The sequence below is a fragment of the Strix uralensis genome, chromosome 7 (genome assembly GCF_047716275.1).
Source record: "Strix uralensis isolate ZFMK-TIS-50842 chromosome 7, bStrUra1, whole genome shotgun sequence".
In the NCBI taxonomy this organism is placed as follows: Eukaryota; Metazoa; Chordata; class Aves; order Strigiformes; family Strigidae; genus Strix; species Strix uralensis.
The window spans coordinates 40,322,817-40,347,366 of record NC_133978.1 but is presented as its reverse complement, the minus strand read 5'-3'; the positions used below and the strand labels follow the sequence as shown (position 1 = coordinate 40,347,366).

At 40.9% G+C, this 24,550-nt stretch overlaps 1 protein-coding gene across 7 annotated transcripts in view; it reads right to left on the bottom strand.

Moving 5' to 3' along the window:
- Positions 1–1,462: 1,462 nt before the first annotated feature.
- PTPRE (protein tyrosine phosphatase receptor type E) overlaps positions 1,463–24,550 on the bottom strand; it is a 113,556-nt gene continuing 90,468 nt past the window's right edge. For all 7 annotated transcript variants that reach the window (XM_074875542.1, XM_074875537.1, XM_074875539.1 and 4 more), the window contains 10 exons: positions 22,426–22,586; positions 19,222–19,357; positions 18,614–18,763; positions 16,471–16,564; positions 15,577–15,653; positions 13,867–14,001; positions 12,957–13,082; positions 11,118–11,278; positions 6,043–6,178; positions 1,463–4,650 (listed from right to left, as the gene is read on the bottom strand). In XM_074875542.1, the coding sequence (XP_074731643.1) occupies positions 4,576–4,650; positions 6,043–6,178; positions 11,118–11,278; positions 12,957–13,082; positions 13,867–14,001; positions 15,577–15,653; positions 16,471–16,564; positions 18,614–18,763; positions 19,222–19,357; positions 22,426–22,586 (1,251 nt within the window). In that variant the 3' untranslated portion in view covers positions 1,463–4,575. The remainder of the gene's footprint in view (positions 4,651–6,042; positions 6,179–11,117; positions 11,279–12,956; positions 13,083–13,866; positions 14,002–15,576; positions 15,654–16,470; positions 16,565–18,613; positions 18,764–19,221; positions 19,358–22,425; positions 22,587–24,550) is intronic.

The following is a 24,550-nucleotide window of genomic DNA, read 5'->3' as shown; positions in this document are numbered from 1 at the left end:
TGTTGCTACAATTATCCCTGGATGGTTGAATTTGTGTTGAAAGCCAGCGTGATTATCAAGAGCAAATACCTCAGTGTTAGAGCAGTGCACAAGAAGGACACGCAAACTCAAAGTTCTTCCAAACTAGTTTAGAAAAAATAATCAGAAAATTAAAGGTAATTCCCTAAATGTTAGGTGTCAGGTGTACCAAGATGAAACAGGGCTAAAGGGGTCAAACACATAAACATTGCTCCATTAAATCATACTTCAGTCAATTCATTAAATCATAACGTTTAGTCTCAGAAATCAGAGAATCATCGAGGTTGGAAAAGCCCTTGAAGCTCCTCCAGTCCAACCATGAACCTCACCCTGACCGTTCCCAACTCCACCAGATCCCTCAGTGCTGGGTCAACCCGACTCTTCAACCCCTCCAGGGATGGGGACTCCCCCCCTGCCCTGGGCAGCCCATTCCAACGCCCAACAACCCCTTCTGCAAAGAAATCCTTCCTAAGAGCCAGTCTGACCCTGCCCTGGCGCAGCTTGAGGCCATTCCCTCTTGGCCTGGTGCTTGTTCCTTGGGTCAAGAGACTCATCCCCCCTCTCTGCACCCTCCTTTCAGGGAGTTGTAGAGGGCGATGAGGTCTCCCCTCAGCCTCCTCTTCTCCAGACTAAACCCCCCCAGTTCCCTCAGCCGCTCCTCATAAGACACGTGTCTTTTCAAATCTCAGTGATATTAACTTGACATTAGGATTGTAATCTTTCACCATAGTTCCTCCTGGTTTACATAAATCCCCCGACACTTGTCACAACAGTGGGCCATCTTGGTTGTTTTTGGCACGAGGTCCCATATAAAGCCTGTTGAAATTAATGAAGAAATTGCTGTTAACTAGAGTAGGCTTTTGATTAAGGATGGGTGACATAGTTGGAAGTTAATCTACTATTTTTATCTTGGTGCGATACCGTAGTGTACCACAGTACTATTAAAACTTAGGTACAAAAGAACAGAAAGGTTTTATGTGCTGTGAGCGAGCTCTCTCCCCTCTCACTAACCCTCCCGTCTCCCTCAGAGGCCGAGGCCCGCTTCTCCATCCCAGGAGCAGCCTGCAATGCAAAATGGCACCGGGCTGGCAGGGCTTGAACAAAGAGCCACAAATCGTCAAATTTATACTCAAAAGCGAAGGCTGCAAAGGGATGAGTCACGTCGGAGCTCGATAGTGTCAGGTCTTACTTATTAAGGCAGTTTGGAAGACCCGGCCTTGCGCTCACTATCATGAGTTTATGTGCACTTTATATGCACAATGCTTCAGTTCCGACGTGAATCAGAGTAATGCTGCCAAACAGCTGCAGATAAGTACTGAAAAATTACTTATCTAGATAATGGATTTCAATTCTTTTAGAATACTTAATTTAAATGAACACGCAGTACAGGAATGAAATGAAAAGATTTAAAGGAAGTAATACAGTTGGAGAATAAAAACGAAGCTTTGTTCTTGCATCAGAATGTATTAGATCTTGCAATTTGCATGTACAAATAATTCAGCAACATTCACTGGCATTAAAAACACAGCAAGATGAAATTATAAATGTAATAAAAGAAAATAATAATAGCTGAAACTGTATAATACATACATATATTATAAAGATTTGACAAATTAAATACAATTTGGTTATACAGAAAAGTTTCAATAACTTTACATTAAAAATGGTACTAGGGAAACGAAAACATTTCAAAATACTGAACACAGGTGGTCAGGCTCATTTTAAAAGTTTAAAAAACTGATACGTAAAAATACCCTAAAAAACACTGGTAATTACAGTATGCATTCTTCGTTAAGGCCCAATTCAGCAAAGCACTTAAGGGATTGCTTCAGGAACAGAGAACCTATGGGACTTAAATGTTCTGTGGGGTAGAGACGTCGTAAAGCGAATGCTTAAATGCTTGGGTGAACTGGAACCTGTCTTAACACATGAAAACAGACAGTCAAGTCACATAGTGACCAAACCACATACAGATCAGAATGTACAACTTCTAATCAACTATTTGGCATTTTAAAGGAATTCCATGCAACATAGGAAAATTTAAAAGAAAATTCATATATATCTATATCAAGATACAGCTCCCCAGTTATTAGGCAGCTGCGATAAGTGACTAAACACAACAACTGGAAAGGAAGCTTTTCAGATGATAAAAAAAAGTCATGTAGCTATATTTGTGACTTCTGAAATATATTAGAAGTATTTCTGTTTCCTCCTAGATATCTTAATGCAGTTAGCGACTAACATCTGAGTACCTACTTAGTATTTGAAGTTCCAGCTTAACTCCATCCTACAACTTGCCGTAGCTCCGAGAGCTGCCTGTGCCCTGCAGAACGACCCCTCGCAGTAACCCCAGGGGCCGTTCTGCGCAGCTCCTGCCGCTGCGGGGGGCCGTGGGTCCCCGGTAACGCCACACCACACGGCCACCACGCCCAGCAGATTCGCCTCCCAGGCAGCTCTTCGTCCAGGCTTTTATCTGAGGGACCCAAAAGGCCAGCCAACAGACAAGTTATTTTTCAAATATATAGGCTAAATGTTTGGAAAGATCCTGACATTGCGATCTAATGGGACCATAAAACATCGTTCTTTGGAAAACGGTGGGAGTTTCTCTGCATTATTTTCTATCATCATTTAACCTCTCTGAGTCTGTGCTGGAACGATCGTACTGAAAACCTCGCTGTACTGGTTTCCATAGCAAATTTATTTGATGGCTTGTGAAAATGTGATGAAATTTTAGCATGCAGCAGTAATGTAAACTTACTTAGCATTCGTTTTTGTTACTCAACACCTCCTGCGGCTTGAGTGTATCTTCTCATAGCAACTCACGACACAGGTTTAGTCTTTAGACAATCTTTTTTAAGTGCATAATTTACTGTACAAATAAATACAGAAGTGCATCGATGGGAAGACAAGAAGCAGTAAATGGCAGGGTTCGGAACAAGCGTGCTTAGAAATTTCTAAACGGCACCTTTTCTGCTTGGTATGAAGTGAAAGGAGAGGTATGAACACCTCCCCCTTTCCTTGCATTGTTACAAAGTATAATGCTACTTGTTATCGGGAATGAAAAATGGTCACGGGCTAAAATAGTGCAAGAACAGTGAAATGATCAGTGTAAGTTGCTTATTTTAAATAAGGCTTTTATGTTTGCATTGAAAAAACCCAACCAACTGGACAAGACAGAACTATTGCATATTAGTTATGTAATTAAAGTACATATTCGCATACTTTGTGCTCATTAATTCATATATGCATTTTAAAGAGTGGAAAACATAAACTTTTCAATTATTCAACATTCAGATGCCCTGTGATTTTTGGATTTTCTAACCCCCAAGCATATCCTGTTCAGGGCTACGATAAAGACTTTTAAACTTTATTTCACCAATTATACTATCAGTAGTACTTTCATTAAAAATATATCTATATACACAATCATATACCCCTTTTAGATAAAGGATAATTTGATAATATATATGGGAGGGTGAGAACATCGAGGAGCTTTTTGCTACAACGCTTAACGTTGCTAGCATTACCCTTAGTAAAATGTTTTTTTCAAAATTTTAGCAAATACTGTTAATTATTCTGTTAAGTCAAATCAAAGAATAAGAGTTCATCTCTTTTGCCTTTTCTCAAAGAAGTGGGAAATTATGCACGTGTACATAGAGAAGCTTTAAATCCATTTCTGGCAATGGCTATAAAGCCTCTTCAACTAGACAAGTTCAGGTGCTGCAAAATATACTCTTCTGATATGCAAAATATTCTCAAAATAGTGGTAAACTCACATTATTGTCTTTCTAAATTGATTTAAGCTGGTGTAGTATTTAGGAAAGAACAAAATAAATGGACTTTGAAAGCTATATTAAGTCAAACATTCGCATCTGTATTTATATGGATTATATCTTATTGACAGTAAGACTCAAAATAGAACTGCCATCAACCGGGAGGTTCTTAAAAACAGACTTTAAAAGCAGTTATATTTTTCAGTTGGACTGTACATTATTACACATGAAGGGCCATATTCTGATACCTTTACCATTAATAGCACTTCACTCCAACAGTCTCTTTGCCTTCAACGAGACTATTTGTGAAATAAATTACAAGTAAGCATGAGCAGGTTATCAGAACGTGTCCCCAAATAAACATCTATTTTCATTGTGAAGGAGGGTTTACGGCCAAAAGATGTTTAGTTTAAACGTATGTACCACAATTCACTTTTTTTAGTATGAAATGGAAATCACCTGTGTAAAGTTTCAAGAATTGGGAGATAACATTATTGATAAATATTTATAAGTGGAAAAATTCAAATAGACCCTCGAGAATTAATTTACTGTTATTTAGAATAAAGATTTCTATACCATCTTATAGTGATATACTGTATATGAACATTATACTTCGCTTTAGAAGATATTTATATTTAAGAAATAACTTTATACAGCAAATGCAACTTTTAGAGCAAACACAAGGTCATATTTACAGTAAAGTCAGCCATGAAAATGACATGGAATAAATTAACAGCATATACAACTATTTATACAGAGAAATTAAAAAATAAGGCAGGAATTTTCATTTGAAATTAGCATAATCGGAAAATATGTCGATGAAATCTTGTACCACTCTGTAGCAGAATTCATACTGCTCCTGAAAAACAATAAAAAGATATCAAAACGTGCTTTTACAGTGGAGAAAGTCATACTTATGCAAAGCCTAGTGATAAATGCACCACGTTCTAACAACCAGTACCTGAGGGTTGGTCTGTTCTGATTTTTATTTATGCATTTATTTTTTTAAATAAAAGCAATGGTACCTCACTCTTTTTTTGTCAAATTCAGGCTGATTGTTGCTCTTCAGTTAAAATGATTTCTTTAAGCTTTCCAGGTGATCGTTCTTAAACTGAATCAATTCTTAGACTTGTCTTACTGAAATGAAGCAGTTCCTGCACCTGGCTGTTACCCGGCTCCCGCTGGGGCAGGTCCCTCCTCCTGAGCCTGCCTGGTTAACTCTGGGCTCCACCTGCTGAGCTCTACAGCAAAACTAAGTGACAGTGTATAGAACGCTAAAAAACCTCTGCGTTCATTTTTCTGAACCCGAGTTCCCTCGCACAGGCTGTCACAGCAGCATATTCAGCCGCTGCCTACGTGAGCCTGCTGGCTCGTCCTCTGCATCCTACAGCTGGGACACATCCTCATCTTGTAGCCCTGCTCATACACTCTCAACGGCATTTGCTGTGTTACCAAATCTCTAACAACACTGATAATAAATGGAATTGGCACCTGAATTCACTCACGCTGGAAAGCAGAAGCCTTTCCGCAGGCTCAGCTGGGAATATTGGTGGCAATTACACCCTTAACTAACATTATTAAATCACAGAACCCCAAAAGAAATATTTCATCCCTGTCTCAGCATGACTGGATAATCCAGTTCTACTTCTTCAAGCCCCTTCTTCCTATCTGTGGCATAGAGAAAACATCTACCTGAGAGAATTTTGAGAGAATTGTGTCTGAAGAAGTTTCAAACTACTGAATGAAAGCTACCATCAAAATACAAAATATCAGCATTTTTATATACTTTCCAAAAACATAAGTCTCAAAACTTTTTAATATTTATTCAGTAGGGAAAAGTGTCTGCACCAAGCCTCACATATTGCTTGTAGATGGCTAAAGAAGTCAAAGACATTTCTCCCTTGCAACAACCAACTGCAAGCCAATTTTAACCCAGACATTTTAAGGTAAGAAAGAACAACAACTGATACACAGCTTAAAACACATTCCCTTCATATGCTTTGTCACCCACAACACACAAAAAATTTTGGTTTAACTGTCCTAAGAGACAAAGAATGTTTAGCCAAGTTGTATTTTTAGAAATGCTTTAAAAAAAAAAATCTGTAAAAGTACAGATTTCTGATAATACCTTGTACATACACAGCCATCATACATAATTTATTTCAACCTGCCAAAAAATCCTTTGTTCTCCCACAAGAATATTTACAAACATACATCCTTTGACAAAGCCCCGGATTGTTAAATATCATACCAGTGTTTGCACCATATGTGGCCTTTGCAGTCTTAAGCTCTTCACAGCTTGAAATACATCTAAGAGCCCTTCAGCCTTCACCCGTTCCAGAATGTTGCTGAGTGCTATGAAGGTACCTGTTCTTCCTGCGCCCGCGCTGCAACGGAAACACATTTGCTTGACATACAGTAGGATAAAAATGTTAAAAAGAGAAATAATAGTGATATAGAATAGCCAAATATGACTATTAGCCAACTTTCCTCATTTTTGGGGCTTATTTTGTCACCTCAGCTCTGCTAGAAGGGAGCCAGAATTAATGGCAATTAACTCACAGCCAGGCTGGAACCAATAAAGGCTCGTTAGGGTCAGCTTCTGTGCACGAGTGGGAGATCCTGCAGCAGTACGTGGGCACCCTCAGCCAAAGTCTGAGCCTCAAATAATGAGCTGGCAAAGCTGCTTACTCCAGTCTGCATTCATCTTCAGCAAAGACAACTCTCGGTGCTCCCACACTCTGCTTTTGGTTTTATTCTTGAGGTGGGAGAACACAACCTTTAGACTTTCAGTTGCACAACTTGGTTATAATGCAAAGAAGCACTGTGTGATCAAACCCCCATTTTTCTATTACGTTGTGATTTATACTTCTGCACGGTGGACAGATGCGAAAGCATTATTATTTTATTATCATCATTATTATGTTACTACTCCAAAGCAATTTGATGTCCTATCCACAGTCAGAAGTTCCAACCTCTCTAGTTGGAACTAGATGATCTTCAAGGTCCCTTCCAACCCAAACCATTCAGTGATTCTCAGAGGTATTAATGTAAGGACAAACTAAAGCAAGACTACACATGAGGCTATACTAACTACAAGAAACTAAAATTGCCTGTTCTGCCTAGATCTTGACTACAATAATTCACCTAATGTACTCCCAACTAACTAGTTTCTCTTATTTCAGTATGTTTGACTCTGTATTTTGTCCTTCTACCCGTTTCAAATCATGATGCCATGGAACCAAAATACATTTTAATAATTATTATCTGATTTATTATGCCTAACTCTAGAGCCAAAAAAGAAACAAATTTTTAAAACATTGCCTTCTCTCTCCTAATCACACTAAATAAGGACTATTAGACACCAACAAAATGGTGGCTGTGCACCGGAATGCCAGTAGCTTTGACAGGGAATAGTTACTGAAACCTGGATGGGATTGAGAAATTGGCAGTCGGAGGTAAGATGGAGTGGAAGGTTCACTGGATTGCTGAATAATCATGAACACAAAATAGTTTATTAAACTGATCATTTTCATGTGCCTTAACCATAAGTACTGTATGTAAGTCATACTTGTGTATGACTTGATACCTGACAGCTGGAATATATCTTCATCCTATGCCAGGTTTTCATTTTTTGTTTTTTTGGGGTTTTTTTACAGTTAAGTACTGAACTGTAATCACATGTCATTGCTTCTACCTTATTTCTATCAAATACAAAAAAAACCTGATAAGCACAAGCCTTATAAAAAGATTAAGTGCAAATGCATGTGTCCTCAGCTGGATTCCTTAAAAGTCTCGTTGGAGGAAAAATGAACCCATATGATGTGTTTGATGTGTTACTCCCTTTAGACAATTACTTTTATCAGACTAAAGACAAACACAAAATCTAAAAGGGTTCAGATTTATTTGCAATTAGCTGATCTCTAGTAGCCATCTGCAGTTTCTAGAGCAACCCACGAGTGATGCATTTCCAAGTAGGTCTACAACTATCAAAAGATGAGGACGTGAAGACATAAAGTCAACCTGTACACACACATCACTCATGTTGCTTATTTGTTTATGCCTAGAAGAGGTTTGCACTCCATTTTTAATGCTACTTGTGCTAGGCTCACTCCAAAAAATGTGCTTTTAGCAACTCCTTAAAGCCCATACAAGATAGGGTTTTTTAATTAATTTAAAATTTTTTTAATATGGATGCATGGAAAACTAAACTGCATTTGGAAAGCAGGAGAAAATATGTATTGTCTCATGGGAACACAACACTACTCTTTGCATACTTGCTTCTCTTTCTGCAATTCCCTTAAAAAAGAAAACTTTAAAATTTGACTCAAACTTCATTTCTGGAGACAGAAAGTTCAAAGGCAAAGGACATGCAGAATGGGCAAAGCTGTGGCAAAAGACAGAAGTAAGGGATCTCTAAATAACTTGCATCATTTATTAGAGTGTGGAAAGGAGGAGATGATGGAGAGAAGCAGCATAGGTAGCCAGGAACTAAACAGAAGGCAGCTGCAGACACACGCTGGAAGAGAAGGATTTAGAACAGATTGAGTTCTGTTGCCAACTCTGTCAGCAAAACCCTTCTAAACCATTTAGGGTTACGTCTTGATTCTACTTAAGAATTATCTTTTTGTAGCTCCTTAAACTGTTCATAAGTAGTTGGAAAAAAAGAACAGAAGTTTTGACAAGTACATGCGAACACTCTGAAAAATCAGTCTTAGACTTGACATGTGTCTACTTATTCATAAAGTTACATTCATTTATATTTGAAGACTCAAACTTCATGGAGAAGTTCAAGTACCTCAAAAGCTGTGACATACAGGCTGTCCAAGCAGGGACAGGAGAGAATTCTCAGCATTAAAAATCCTAGAACACATCGTGTGGTTTGGGTTTTATCTTCTTGCTTAATCCATTTTAAAATGATTGCAGTAGTTTTTTAAAAAATCTAGGAAAAACGCATGCCAAAAGATTAAGGTAAGGCTTCGGAGAGGCTGCAGGTCTAAAAGCTTGAAAAAGCAGCAGCAGATACTCAGCTACTCAGATAGTTCTTATGCATCTAATTTGTGCATATCAAAAACATTAGTTTTTATCTCTTATTTTACTGGCTAGAACTCCTTGATGTTTTACCCACTTTAATTATCATTCAGAATTTTAACTCCCTAGCATTTCAAAAGAAGTGGCTGTTAAAAATTTGTCAATTCGCAGCATCAAACACAAAATGTCACCACATCACCCTCGAGTGCAGCCACCATGGGGTGGGGGAACCCACAGTCCCCTAGGGAAAACGTATGAAAACAGCAAAGAGCAAAACACTTCCGAAGCGAGGAGGAGAAAGTTTTAGCAATGAATATGCATCAGTACAAGATCATGTCCCAAAACATCACCAGATCCGAGTCCTGGCTCAAGCTCCCAGGATCTCTTTGCTTCAACAGTGCATGAAAAATACAGGTGACATCGCAGACAGCCGAACACAAACCACAGTACTCAGAGACTGAGACAGCACCTTTGAAACTCAACTCTGAGCAAAATAAAAGTCCGAGAACAGCTGTAATACGCCCATTCCTATTTCTAACTCTAGTAGCAAACAGGCAGGTTCTTCTGCCAAAATACAAATTACTTCTGCCAAAATACAAAATACAAGTGGTCAGTGAATCTACTTCCCTGTAGATGATGCTACAACAATTTGAGTGTCAGATAAATCAATATAGTATTTTTTTTTCCAGAAGAAAAAATAATTGGTTGCTCATTCAAAATCAGATAGATAGTCTCTGAAAGGCAGGAAAAATCCAGAAGCAGCATCAGATTATCTAGCTCACTGACCAAAGGTTGGAGAGGCTTATCCATGCAGTCATCAGTCATGAGGGGGCTCTACCACAGTGCAGGTGCCAAGCGTTTCTCAGCAGTGGGATCACAGACAGGTAGAGAAAATATCACTCTTAATACAACAGATGTTTTTAGATATAAAGATGGCAGGAACTTGACCTCCTTATATTGCTAGAAAATACCCAGTGGTCCAGCAAAACCAGTTCATCTTGTACAATGTGCCCAAGAGGAAAAGATTTAAAAGGTCAGTATTTAAAATGAATTAAAACCCCACAATTTTCAGGGCAATCAGAGACAAAACAATGATTGTTTTTTACGTCGTGGTTGAGCCTGCAAGCTTCAACTGCAAGAGAGACTCTCCTATGGGAGGTCTTAGAGGAACAGAGGGATGTGGCCTCTCAGAGCTCTCATGCTGGGTAAGGGGCGTGGGAGTCCGTCTCTCCATCGCCCGGAACAGGCCCAGGCACTCCCCAGCAGAAAAGAGGTTTGTGTCAAAGGTTAATAGCTGCTTCTTAAAAAAAAAAAACCCAACCCAAAACACAGGAACTTCTCTTCTGGGGGCTCTGAAACCCTGCTGACCCTGTCCCTGTGTACTGTGAGCTTGGCATTGTATTGACCAGACAATAGAAAAAGTTTTATTGATTTATAAAATTTAAAATATTTTAAAAGCAAGGCATGATTTCTGACTTGGGAAAAGGCAGAACACTAGTTTTACTACTACTTTTTTTTTTTTTTTTTTAAATCAGAGGATGTAGTACAGAAAAAGACCTATTTACATGACTGCTAAGAAACCCCACACTCTGAAAAATATCATTTGAAAAAACAGAAGAAAAGCTCAATGTATACCTTTTAAAAAGTTTTTTAAAAAAGAAAGAGGCCACAATAAAAATGTACAATTATTAAAAAAAAACCCAAAAACAAAAAAATGAAAACCTGGCATAGGATGAAGATATATTCCAGCTGTCATGTATCAAGTCATACACAAGGTACCTCTTTGCATTGATGCAGATATTGTTTCCTCTCTGCTTTCAGGGGCAGGAGTACATTTTGCCTTCAGCTTAGACTAGAAATACATTTCATTCTCCTTATAGTTCATAAAAAACAACAGCGTTTTGATCCTGACAGAACATTTGAGCCCTATATTGGGGGGGAGTATTACACATCACCACAACAGACCTACAGCTTCACTCCCCCAAGCACAGCATTTAGCTACACTCAGGTGCAAGATACAACACCCCAAGTTACTAATGTGTTTATTTACTCCCAGCCGTTACGGCTACCATTGAGGTGTCTGCTTTGCTAATTTAGCAAGAAACAAGTCAGAAATTCTTTATGCTAGATTTTTCTTTTTTCCTATCTTTTTCTCATGTTTCTTAATTTTTATTTATTTTTTCCAAAGGATGCAGTCTACTCCCTCGCAAAGGAAAACTGTCGTAAAAACAACCAGACTGGAGAAAAATCAAGCCATTTCCTTCCATAATGGCGGGAAGAAGAGGCGACTCCTACCTGCAGTGCACGGTGATGGGGTGGTTGCCTGTCTGCTGCTGCTGCTTTTGGACAGCTGCAATCAGGTCGATCATCCCTTTGCCTTCTGCAGGAATCCCGATTTCTGGCCACCCGTGGAAATGGAACTGCCGAACGAGCCTGCTTTGCTTCTCCTGGTTACCCTGTGCGCGGGGAAACACCAGATTTATCCAGTTGTTACTGCGAAACGGAAAGACACTTCTTACCTGAAATGTTTGTAACGTACACTTTGCACCACTCTCGTGGAGAGGGCTGTCTGCAGCCCAGTCTGTAATCTATTGGTGATGCAGACCTGAAAGTTCTACTTCTAAATTCCCCATCCCCTACACTGCTGATTTACCCCTACCATTTTCCTTTTGATTTGCACAGCTGTTTCATCCCTAAGGATACACTTAAAGATTATTTATCCCGAGTGCCAACGGCTGAAAGCTTTCACCATGTGCAGGGCAAAAGTGCCCTTAAAACAACCCAGTTCACGAAATACACTCCTCTCTGCACCCCACTACCTGCTGCTTTGAAACCTGACAATTATTTGCCTTGCCTTTATGCTCGCTGATCAAAAGCACAGTAAAAGTTCAAACAGCTATTAACACCAAGCTAATGCAGTTAGCTCTGGACAGCTTTGGATGCAGAAAGGCTCTTCGTTTTAACTACCCTGAAATTTCTGCTTGCTGCTTCCCACGGCTGCATTGTAAGTGTATGGATAAAACATTAATATTCTGGCAATTTTACTATATATCATCAACTCTGGCAAGCCATCGGGAGCTGAAAACATGAGGTCTCTGATGATGCTGGGTGCTTTCAGGGGACATCTGGTGAATGAGTTTGCTGGGAAGTTTGCTGGGAAGTCTCTGGACACTGTTTTGTACTGGAAGCCTGGAAGGTTTCACCATTACGGGGAAAAAAGCTTGATCGGTCCCTCCCTCCTCCCTGCAGGAGATATTTTAACGTAATATTGCTTCAAATATCATCACTGCAGTCTAGCTGGACTCGGGCACAATACAAACGTTGCTCAGATTTCTTAGATCTGCAGCAGCAAACACTTCTAACGATGCTGCACTGTAGTGCAAAAACGCTCATTGCTGCTTGGATATTACCTAAAATGCTGTGACTTGAAGTTGAAATACTTTCCAATGTGACGTAAGTCAACACACTGGCAAGGACGCTCTGTGAAGCGCAATGTGTACTCACACCTAATCCACCACGCTCCTTCCTAAGGAAATAAAGTGCTTTAAAGTCCTTTTACTTTGTGTGCGCCAACTATATAAGTGCCTAAATTACATGCAGTGCAGTAAGTAGTTAAATGAATCATATTCTTAACTGCAAATATTTTTTTTAGTTGTTTTTCAAAAAGAACAATGCAAATCAGATCCTAAAGAAATGATGCCGTGAAGAGAGGCACGCCCAAAAGATTAAAACCAGGTTTTGAGTAGATCATGCCTGTAGCAGAGCAACATAAAAGAAGAGCTGGTAGGCAGAGGCAAGTACATGTGCTCTAAAGTGCTTTGTAGATTTAAAAATCTTCAATCAAATGTTCTTATATAGATATGTGGGAGAAAATACAATAACAGCAGCAACAAAACATAAAAAACCCTCCGAATCCCACACCCCCCTTTGATCAAGGTTGTGTTTTACTGACCAGAATTTTCATGGAGCTTTAAGCACAAATGTTTCATGTAAGTTTCCTCTTGACTGATACAATGTCAACATTGATTAATCACATGTATCTTTGGATAGAAATTCCAGCATTAAGTTACATAATCATATTTGTAAATGCCTTCAAATGCAAAAAAAACCCCTCATATAATTTAAAAACATTACCTGACTGTATGTGACTACAAAGTCCCTTACACTTATGGCATCTAACAGACTGTCATTCTTTATTTCTACGGTTATCTCTCCGTGAGTTACAGAGCCCTCTGATGGCCAGTACTGGCAGCACTTCTCCTGCAAAATTGAGAGAAAATTGTAAAAGTTCTTTGCAATTTTTTCCAGTTATCTACATTGTCATGAATATCCAATATAGGATGTGACATACAGCGTAATAAACGTGTTCTAAACACTTCATAATGAAAAGGCTAATAACCAAGAATGCAGTAATATTTCTAGAATATAAACCATGAAAAGGGCTTAGAGTCATAGATGGCAAATACTGCTTTAAAGCAGATTAGAATAAAATAAAATGAAAAGTAATTCTGAAAGCAATGCGGTGTTGTTAAAAAGCCTCTTGAAACCACCACCAAAAAACATTTTTCAGCACTAAAACACCCTGGTTGCAGCGCTGAACCCCTAATCTTCCAATTGCAGCACCCCACCTCTCTTCATTAATGAATGAGGCACCAGGAGAGGTTCAGAACGAGTCACTGGAGCTTCTACTAGCAGAACAGGGAGGGAAATTTTCACAGAAGCTTTGGCCAGCTGTTCCCAAATCCCAAACCACCATCCCGTGTCAGGCATCCCTATAAATTTTGTGCTTTTAATGTGAACTGGGCCTTTCTGCAAACCATAATTTTCAGTAGTTTTGGTGGGTTTTCTGACAATTCAAGCAAAAGCAACAACATTGGCCCACACCAAATTGTGAAGCAAGTGCTTGTTTTAGGCAAAAAAAAAAAAAATCTCATATCAGTAGGATTTGAAGGCAACAAATAGTTTCTCTAATATTAATGTTTATATTTTACTGGTGCGAACAGCAACTGCTTTGCTCTGGAGCTGGCCGCTGCGGGACACGTACCTGCTCCCTCTCCTGAACTTCTGTGAGCATAACGATGGTGTGGCACTTCCACTCCCACACCATCCGCCAGAAATCCTCCACCGTGTGCGGAAGCGGTCCCTGGGTGGCGATGAAGTAATCCTTCTGGCGATAGCCCTGCCGAGAGAGACCGGGAGGCGTTCACATCCCGACACGTGGGTACGAGTGATGGGGGACGGGAGGCGACAGGAGGCGACGGTCCCAGAGGAGATCACGGCTCAAACTGCTGCTTCGTTTTGTATTGGCACTAGCGTGGCCAGCAGGGACAGGGAAGGGATCTTACCCCTGGACTCGGCACTGGTGAGGCCGCACCTCTATGAGTGGGTTCAGTTTTGGGCCCCTCACTCCAAAAAGGCCATTGAATGACTTGAGCGTGTCCAGGGAAGGGCAACGGAGCTGGTGCAGGGTCTGGAGCACAGGTCTGATGGGGAGCGGCTGAGGGAACTGGGGGGGTTTAGTCTGGAGAAGAGGAGGCTGAGGGGAGACCTCATCGCCCTCTACAACTCCCTGAAAGGAGGGTGCAGAGAGGGGGGATGAGTCTCTTGAGCCAAGGAACAAGCGCCAGGACAAGAGGGAATGGCCTCAAGCTGCGCCAGGGCAGGGTCAGACTGGCTCTTAGGAAGTATTTCTTTGCAGAAGGGGTTGTTGGGCGTTGGAATGGGCTGCCCAGGGCAGGGGGGGAGTCCCCATCCCTGGAGGGGTTGAAGAGTCGGGTTGACCCAGCGCTGAGGGATCTGGTGGAGTTGGGAACAGTCAGTGTGAGGTTAATGGTTGGACTGGAGGAGCTTCAAGGGCTTTTCCAACCGAGATGATTCTGTGATTCTAACTGCATGGTGATGTGACAGTTACTGCAAATCTGATGACACCAAGCCCACCCAACTCTTGCTCGTTCCCAGAAACGCAGGAAAAAAAAAAATCCCTCAAATTCACAATCCTGAGTTACATTTTATGAGGTTTTTTTACAGTTGTGGCTGAAGGGATGAAATTCTGCAGTGACAGGTAACCGAGAGGATTTCACACCGTGATCATAAGTGCAGCTACTAGTTTTACTACAGAATTAACCTCAATTTTTGAGCTACAGTTCTCTTTACATACTGACGTGATCTTCACAGCTGTAGTATCCACAATCCTCAATCACTTATTGATTAAGGATATAATTAATTCCCATATTTAAATAAAAACAAGACATAGTGGAAGGCATTGCCCACGTTCCAACAGGAAGGTGGGAAGAAAGCTGGGAATTAGCACAGGTCTGCCCAGGTAAACCCTGGCTCCAAGTAAACCCTGGCTCCCAGACACTGTCACAGCCTTTCCCTGTGCTAAATATGGACTTTTCTTTTTCCTTTCCTCAGAAGAGCACGTATTTACATCCGTTAACCTGAACACAGATAAGGGAACTGGGGGATGTTAGTTGTATTGATAATTTGTTTCACTCCCCATTTACTAGAATTTAATAAAAGCCACAGGTTATAAATATAATAACAAGAAGAATGTTTAAATTACCCAACCATTTAAACTGAAATTGGAAACACCAGTTAAGAAATACATTTGAAAACTCTCATAAGCCAAACCCAAACAAAAAAGCTAATGTTCATCATAAGCCCAGTTGACTGTGTCTCTTTAAAAGGACTTATCAGCAACAGCAAAATATCTGACTTATGATTTAAATACATGAAAATTTTTTATACATACGTCTATGAAGGAAGCATTGATGTAGTCTGTATACTCTTGCCCTCTTTTCATCGACAGAATCACTCTATTAAAATCATCTGGGGGAAAAAAAAAAAAGACAAGTCTTACTTTTGCTAACTGGATGTTGCCTGCTTCACTGTTACATTTCTGAAAGAACAAAAGCAACAAAATCTTTTCTCTGAAAGCCAGAGTGTCTCAAAGATCTTATCCAGGATTTAGTAAGTGTGGGGAGGAGAGCACTAGATTTTCCATTCACACAGGATATGGCCAGCAAGGCCTGAAACTTTCATTTTCAGGTGCAGATATTACAGCACCGCTCGACTGCGCAAGGAATCACAAGGAATCACACAGACAATACGTCTGTTTAAAAGTTGAAACCGCTGCATTATTTAATTCAGTCCCCCAAAATACCCGATCGTAATATATTTTGCATTGATAAAGCAAAAACCAATTCATTAAATTGTTTGCAGGCACTTTATAAGGGTATTACACTATAAGGAGGGGATAGTGCTGTTTGTATCAGTAAGTTCTCCAGAAACTTCAGAGCAGAGAGGACAACAAAACCAAGGGGATGGCTAACAGAAACACCCCAAAAAATGTGTTCTAGCTAAAAATGAAGCAAAACCAAAAACTACCACTCTGTACAGTACAAAAAGCCCTTGAATTTTACAGGCAGTTAAAACTTTTTCTCCAAGACATACGCAGTCGTTATTTGCAGAATTCCAGTTTCCAAGTGGGGGCAGGACCTCTGCTCTTGAGTTACGCCGATAGAGCAGCATTCTGAAGTGAGCGGGGTTGTTGCCGACACACAGATACAGTATGTACTGACAACAGCCTTAGCATAATCCCGTATTTATAGCACCTGTTTCTATATATAAAAAGTTGATCTCTTACATGGGATAATCTGGATGACTCTAGCTTTCTTCATGTTTGCTGGAAGATTGCCAGTTCTCATGTTTTCTTTCATTATTCGAACGTTTGTTAACTTCTGTAACAAAACACACAAATGAGGATGAGAACTCGCTGGAACAGAAGCAGTTCTGGCTCACCATGTCCTGTACTCAGAGGGTTCCCAAGTGCCTTTATCAGGTGCAAAACAGCAACACAGTCAAAGCCAGACTGACTCTTCACAAAAACCACTTCACTGTCCTGCCTATAAAAATGAATTAAGAGTAACAGGCATGTAATTTTTTCATACTGATAAAATATTTAAGAAGCGGAACATACTCCCAAGGCATATCAATAAAGTTGCAGGGCTGTAAAATGACAGCAGATTTTAGCATTTTAGGTCGGTTTGGGTTTTTTTAAGACGCTTTTGGATGGCCTGAGCATGGCTTTCAGAAGCAGGAGTAGCCATTCCCTTTGACAAGGTCTCCGCTTCTTAAATTTGACAGTTGGAAACTTAAGTTTCATAAAATTAGCCACTTTCAAGAACACCTTTTAAGGAAAATATCTGCATACCATTTTATCAAATTAACTGTAGTTTTTTAAGTTTTCAAATTACTATTATTACAATCCTGTTCAGAGTATTAAAACTCTGGTCCTTTAGTCCAGGACTGTGCTTTCCCTGCAGCACACCGCCCTGTTTCTGGCGTAACGAGGTTGCACGAGTTTACGGACTGCTCTGCTCTGTACATTTTCAAGCTCTTGCTAGTGAAGGGACCAATATTCCATATTTTTTATTCAGTTTGTGCTGACAGCATTCCCAGGACACAGAAGACAAACACTGCCCTTGCCCCAACAGTTTTTTTTATAGTATAGATTACACACCACAAGATTGTGCAAGATAACACAATAATCAGCTGCTTCTGCTGGGGTGGGACTTACCAGAAAACGATCATAGTTACACAATTGCATTTCAGCAACTACTTAATTCAATTTAAATTAAAATTAATTTCATTTTCAAACTGCAAGGTTTTCAGGCACGTATTTGCCAGGTACTGAGTTTCAGGAGCATGTCTCAATCCCAATAAAATCTCTAGGACTGGCAACAAACTATTAAAAAGAAACTCCTACCCTCCGAGAAGTCACTTTTCAGCTACTCTGCAATACTGTGACTTTATGTCAGAGACTCTCATACTGGTTACACCACAGCTCTACTCTTTTTTGGTCTAGGTGGGCTCCGTGCTCCTGGTGCTTTTCAGAACAGACTAAGCGCTGCTCTCTGCACTTTAATGCAGCCTTGCTGGCACAGCGGGCAGCAAAAACAAACTTAGGAATTCTGGAGAAAGTAGAATATTGACGTTTTCATTTGGTTCCTTCCCTCAGACAGACCAATAGTTTTGAGTTTTGAACTTGTTGCTGTATCATCAGACTTATTTTTACATAACTTTCTTTTTCCAGTTCCCAATTTCTGATTAAATTAATCCTTTAAAGAAAAGGGAGAACTGCAGTTAACACCTACTTGTTATTTAATGCTTTAGGCTTATATATTATATATAAAATATTTTAGCACATCAAAAGTCATAGAAAAGTTCTATTTCCTCAGGACAATAAAGTCTATTTTAAACGATGATCACAAACAGCCAGTGTGGTTGCTTTTTGCATTTGGGGGTTCTCCACTAAACAGAAATGCTTTTTCTGGATTTTCTTTCCTGACAGGTCATGATATTCTGCACAGGATGTGTAAATTCTCTGCCATTCTCTCTGCCCTCAGTCATCACTGAGGTAACGATCCTGTTGAAATGCAAATTAGGTGCATGTAATCCAGCTCCCTCTTCCACCATTATCTGATCTGGCATCTAGTACCAGACCAAAAGAATAATTCCATTTTTCTTTTATAAATAAACAGAAAGCATATAGGAAAAGGTCTGCAAGGCGATGTAGCTTTGAATGAGATTTTCAGGACAGGATGTTCAGCAAGGCCCCATTCACCAACTCCACGGGACCCACTGACAACAAGCACAAAATAAAACAAGTTGTTCCGTTTGGATGGGCCTTTTCTTTTAAGGTTACACTTTTCCTGCTTTTGAAGTATCTTTTTGGCTTAAATGTTTCCACACTTACAAATCCTGTGCCAAAGGACTTCCATACTTACTTTAAATTCTTCTTCTAGCCCTATTTTGACAAGGTTTGGCGCCGCGTTGTGTGATGTTTGTAGATGTTTTTCTAAGGATGACACATCTAGCTCCGTGTCACCGTAGAGGTAGTATTCAAGTAAGGCTTGATAAATGAAGGAGTATTGCATCTGGAACCAACAAAAACCAGCCAGGTAAGCATACTGCAAAGCAAGGAAGTGAAACTATCAAATCTGGCACTTTCACCTATCTCATTTGGTCTACCATCTACTAATTATCAAAATATCACAGAATCATCAAAGTTGGAAAAGACCTTGAAGATCATCCAGTCCAACCATTAACCTCACACTGACAGTTCCCAACTACACCTTAAGTATATGATATAATATATAATATACCTTAAGCTAAAACAGTTTTCTTGTTACATCACCTACATTCTCTAAAATTCCACTCTCTTGTGCATGGGGAAACCTGGACATGATACCTAAAGAGAATGTGCCTTACGATGGTCTTCCCAGCCCCAACATGCCTCAATCTTCTTCCCCAACCCTGGTCTTCCACTGGGCTTTGTTGATTTTCCAATTATTTTGCAAAAAGTGGTCATCTGAACCAATGAAAGTCCACTTACGTCAGTTTGAACCATCTGCGGACGCTGATTACGGATTCTTGAAACAAACTCGAAAACATCAACTTTCTGTTCTGCGTGCATCATGTCTATTATGGCGTCTATAACGATAAACGTGCCCGTGCGACCCACACCAGCGCTGGAAAAGGAAACAAAAGCAAACAAAAAGCTCTATGGAATTACCAGGTCTGCGGGAATTGCTGCTGCAACGACACAGGTAGAACTTATGCTGTATATAACGCGCTGAAATACTCACTGTGAAACATAAAATTTCATTTTTTGTTTTAACTATGATAGCAAAAAAAAAGGTGTGTAAGTTTTTAACATAAAAAGTCACCTCAACATCTCGGAAATGACGACATCAGAATTATTTAGTAAAGACCTTTGGAAAAAAATTCTGCTTGGCAAGCTATAATAATTCGGTCTAAGATGACATTTTAAATATTCTTTCTTAATTTTTAGCTCTTTTCTGCATGGCTGCTGCCGCAGGCTATTTAGATAATAGTTATTCGTTACCAGTTCCTAACTGCCATCCCCAATTAGTTTGGTTTTTTTTGTTTAAATATCCTTCCACAGCCACGAGAGGGAGCACGATCATTATAAATTACACCACTCCAGCCGACTTTCAGCTCTTCCCTGGAGAGGAAAAGGGCATGGCATCCTGTGCGAGGCATTCAGAGCTCTCCTTTAACCTTCTGTTAGCCTACTTTGTACAGCAACTGCTGTAATGTCCACAAACACCTGAAACACGACTAAAATCTCTCCGCCCATCCCAGCGGAAACATTAGGTTTTCAATCATACCAGAAAAAAATTACTGCATGCATACCAGGAGTCAGTTCATACATACACAGACATACTTTTAACTGCAAACACCTCGCGGAACCAAAGCCCCTGAGCCCTCCAGTTCCGGAGACCCGGAGGGACAATGGGGACGGGCAGAGCCGTGGATCACCATTGGCCCTCCACCAAAACTTCACCCAACTTCTGCACAGTGAACAAGCCCTCTCTGACCTTCTGCCTCCAAATCCCTTTGTGTTTAACCATCGGTTTGGCAGGTTCCCCTCGCTCCTCGCCCAGCCATGTCCTGCTCCAGTACTCCCACCTGCCGGTCCCCTTGGCCCCTTTGTGGTCACGGGCCACCGCAGCTTGCACCCCACGGTGGCCAAGGCTCCCCGTCCTCTCATGTCCCTGCCTCCATGTTTGACCTCGGCCACTGCAGACGAGTCCACCCCGAGTCCTGCTGTCCTGACTCTCTGCTCACAGAGATCTTCCTCTTCCTGGCCTGTCCTGGAAACCACCTCTGGGCACGGGTCACACGTCGCCAGCTCACGCTTGTCCTTCACTGCTCAGTCCCGTGAGCTTTCACCCACCGAGCCCTGAGCTCAGCCTCCTCACTTCCCTTCACCAATACAATCCCTTTTTACACATCCTTGCTCCCTCCCCGTGCCTCTGCCCCAAGGTGACCTTACTTCAGCTCAGCGCTTCGTTCAAGCCTTGCAGGTTCCTGCTAAAGCTGGTGATTTCAACAACCTTGACATTGGCCTTAGAAGTTCCTTGATTTTATCCATCCTTAACCTACTCTAGGGTATCCCTTACTCAGCTATTCCTCAGTGCACCTCTCTGCTCACTGAAAAAAATGTATTTCTGAAAACTTCTGGAAAAAAAGAATTGGCAGAACATCCTGCTCCACCCCCACCCCCTGCCATTTTATCTGCTTTACTTCCAAATGCTAAATAAGTGTTTTATTAACTTCCAAAAGATTCCGACTGAGCAGTTTTGGTCAGAATGACTAGGTGATATTTTTATAAAAGCTCACTAAAAATGGACGATTACTCACTATTGATGAGTTTCCCTTTCCTTTTTTCAACAATTCAATAGTGTCACATCCTGAACTGCAACGGAAATTAAGTGTCACCTCTCTCGTTCTTTATTTCTAACGCAGGCTGAAGCACTGCATTAGCCCCCAGCACTGACACATAACGGTGCTACTGCATTTCGTTGGACCATTATATGTAAATCTCTGCAGATTTTTTATTAAGATATTTCATATTTTCCTTTATTTTGTCTGTACTTCTGCTGATTAAGTACAGAATTTCCTGCTGGTGCTGGCTCAAGCCCAGTGTGAGTCTCCACAGATCATGGCAAAAGGCTACAAAAATATTGTGTATTTCAGGAAGGACTATACGAGACTACTAAAATCTTCTTTTTCCATTTAATGCTTTTCTTTAGGCCTGTTATGTATGACACCTGGGAGAAAAGATGAATCTTAGCAAGGCAAGATCTGGGTGGAAACGAAGGAACAAAAAGGCTGGCTTGGTCAGGACAAACACACTCTTTTTCAATAGTACACACTTCAAGGACTCTTGGAGAATATTTCTAGATGTCTGACACAAGCAAGAGAAAAAGAAACAAATACATGAAACTACAACCATTTCCTTAGGAAAAAAAAGACCCAAAAAGACAAGGCTGCTACTCTTTTCTTTTTCTTCTAACCTCGCTATGATAATTGCTCCTGAAAAGACACTTCTTGCTCAGTTGTGAGCTTACAGTTGCTATAGAGATTGCAATTATTCTTTTACCACTGATTTGGAGTTTGTTTGTGGTTTCATTAACATAAGATTTCAAACAGTTTAACGCAAGCCTTTAATAGCAGGACGTTCATGTGTGTGTGACCGAATGAGTGGGAGTATGTTCTCTATTGGTATGTAGCAGATTTTTAACATTGCAGAGTTAAAGTCTCTTAAATGCAAGCCTTTATTCAAAACTTTCTAGGCATTTAATGGATAATTTACATAGCAAACTGCAATTTTATTGTGGGAGAAGTGGGGGATGAATTCTCAGAGGAGCGTTTAGTGGCAAAGGGCGCAGATTTGTATTACAAGTCTGTTTTTCTGACAAAGAACATATTTATTCCAAACACTGGATATCACTCATGGATTAAAAAAAACCACCAAAACAACTTCTGTTTGAGTATTAAAGTGACAGCAAAGACAGATCTTTTCAAATTGTTTTTACCCTGGGCTCTCAAAAAACTCAACATATTATTGCCCTTTAAATATAAAAATATGTAAGTAAATATATATACACATGTATATACACACACACAAACTTCATGGCCTATGAACAGAAGATTAAAATTCAGCCTTGATATTATACACATAACTCCAGGCCAAGTTAAGAGAATGGCTTGAAGAGCACATACATACCTACAGTGAACCACAATTGGTCCAGCATGGGCAGGATTCAATGTTTTGACTTTTTTCAGGAATTTCAGCATCCCAATAGGTGTGAAAGGCACCCCGAAATCAGGCCAGCTGGTGAAGTGAAGCTGTGTAACGAGTCTCGGAGCTTTACAACCGTCATGAAGCTGCAGGGAACACACAGACTCTGAGTTTGACATTTCGTTTTCATGCAAAGATTTATAAACAAACTTTTGTGGTTATTTATGACTTTAATTCCTGCAACATTTAGAGCCAGACTCAAGGATCAGAAGTTTACAGTATATGTAAAATATAAACACAGAGTAAAATTACCACATATTATTAAACTGCATCTTTGCAGTGAAAACTAGAATAATCCCAGGGTAGGACTGCAAAGAGTAAGACTCACAATTTATCTTAATAACGGATCAAATCTTAAGTCCTTTTTCGCTTATAAAATCTTCAGAACACTTTCTTTAGCAGCCTCAGATAACACTCACAAAATTCAGTCTAAACATTCAGGATCTGCATTGCTGTGAGATGCCAAATGATGCCAGATTTTGCCATATCATGTATGAAAAATGTAAGAAGAGCTGCACCTCTAATGGCCAACTACTGACAGGTTCATGGCCTGACCTGCTCTTCAAGAAGAAAAGAGAAGATGCTACAGAAGCAACGACAGCAGAGCTCAGCATTGTTTCACCTGCATTCACTAACCCCAACCTGTCCTGAAGGTCAGGAAGCGTATCTGTCCCACAAGCTTTCAGGCTGTTGGCCAGGGTCAAGGCCATTGCTTTCCAACTGGGGAAAGCCAGTTCACAGAATCACAGACTGGTTTGGGTTGGGAGGGACCTTAAAGATCATCTAGTCCCAATCCCCTTGCCACAGGCAGGGACACCTTCCACTAGCCCAGGTTGCCCAAAGCCCCGTCCAACCTGGCCTTGAACCCTTCCAGGGAGGGGGCAGCCACAGCTTCTCTGGGCAACCTGTGCCAGGGCCTCACCACCCTCACAGGGGACAATTTCTTCCTTACATCTAATGTCAATCTGCCCTCTTTCCGTTTAAAACCGTGACCCCTCGTCCTATCCCTACACCCCTGATCAAGAGTCCCTCCCCCCTTTCCTGTAGCCCCTTTCAGTCCTGGGAGGCCGCTCTAAGGTCTCCCCGGAGCCTTCTCTTCTCCAGCTGAACACCCCCAACTCTCTCAGCCTGTCCTCACAGGGGAGGTGCTCCAGCCCCCTGAGCATCTTCGTGGCCTCCTCTGGCCCCGCTCGAGCAGGTCTATGCTCAGTTGGTCAGGAGGTCAGTTGGTTCTGTAAGGTTGCCTTGTCTCCACCAAAGCATAACCAAACCTGACAAACACATACTCAGCAGAGATGAACAACTGAGAGGCAGCCAGGTCCATTCATAAACTTTCATTTTACCCACAGTACGTACATCTCTGTACTGTTCCTTCTCTCCCATTCTCCTTTCTGAGCACATTCCCTCTGAGCATTTTTATCAGCGATGCCTTATCAGCGATTGCTACTCATACCGAAGTGATCTCCATGGTAAATCAGCAGAGACTGCTCCACAGCTCAGAATCTGTAACTAATGCTGAATGAACCCACACATATTTTGAGGGGCTCTGAGCTCTCCATGTAGTTCTACACAGCTACATGTGGTTTATCACCTCTCATCAGCCTTATTTCTTCAGTTTTCAATCTGAATTGGACCGTCATCGTGATACAAACAGAGCAGCCCTCCCTTTAGGGGGTGAGGATCTCTTGCAGTTTGCTCCCATACCAGGCTACACGCTGTGGACCAGAGCAGAGTCATCCCACCATCTCTGCTGTGATCTAAAGCTTTAACTTGTGCTGCAGACCAAGGATACAACAGCAATCAGGCTGCACTGCTGGCTGACATTGGCCAACTAATATCCACAGATTACTCCAAATAAACAGATCCAAATTCACTCATTTATTTATCTATGTAGTTTGTCCCCAAAAGTTCAAGATGCTTCTCCTGTGCTCCCTCCCTGACAGTCACAAGGAATGACTTTCTGGGGCCCTTGGCTACAGATGAGAAGAAATGGAGCAGAACCTCTCACAACCCCTTAAACCGTCGCGGATGCTACGCGTGCTGACCTGCA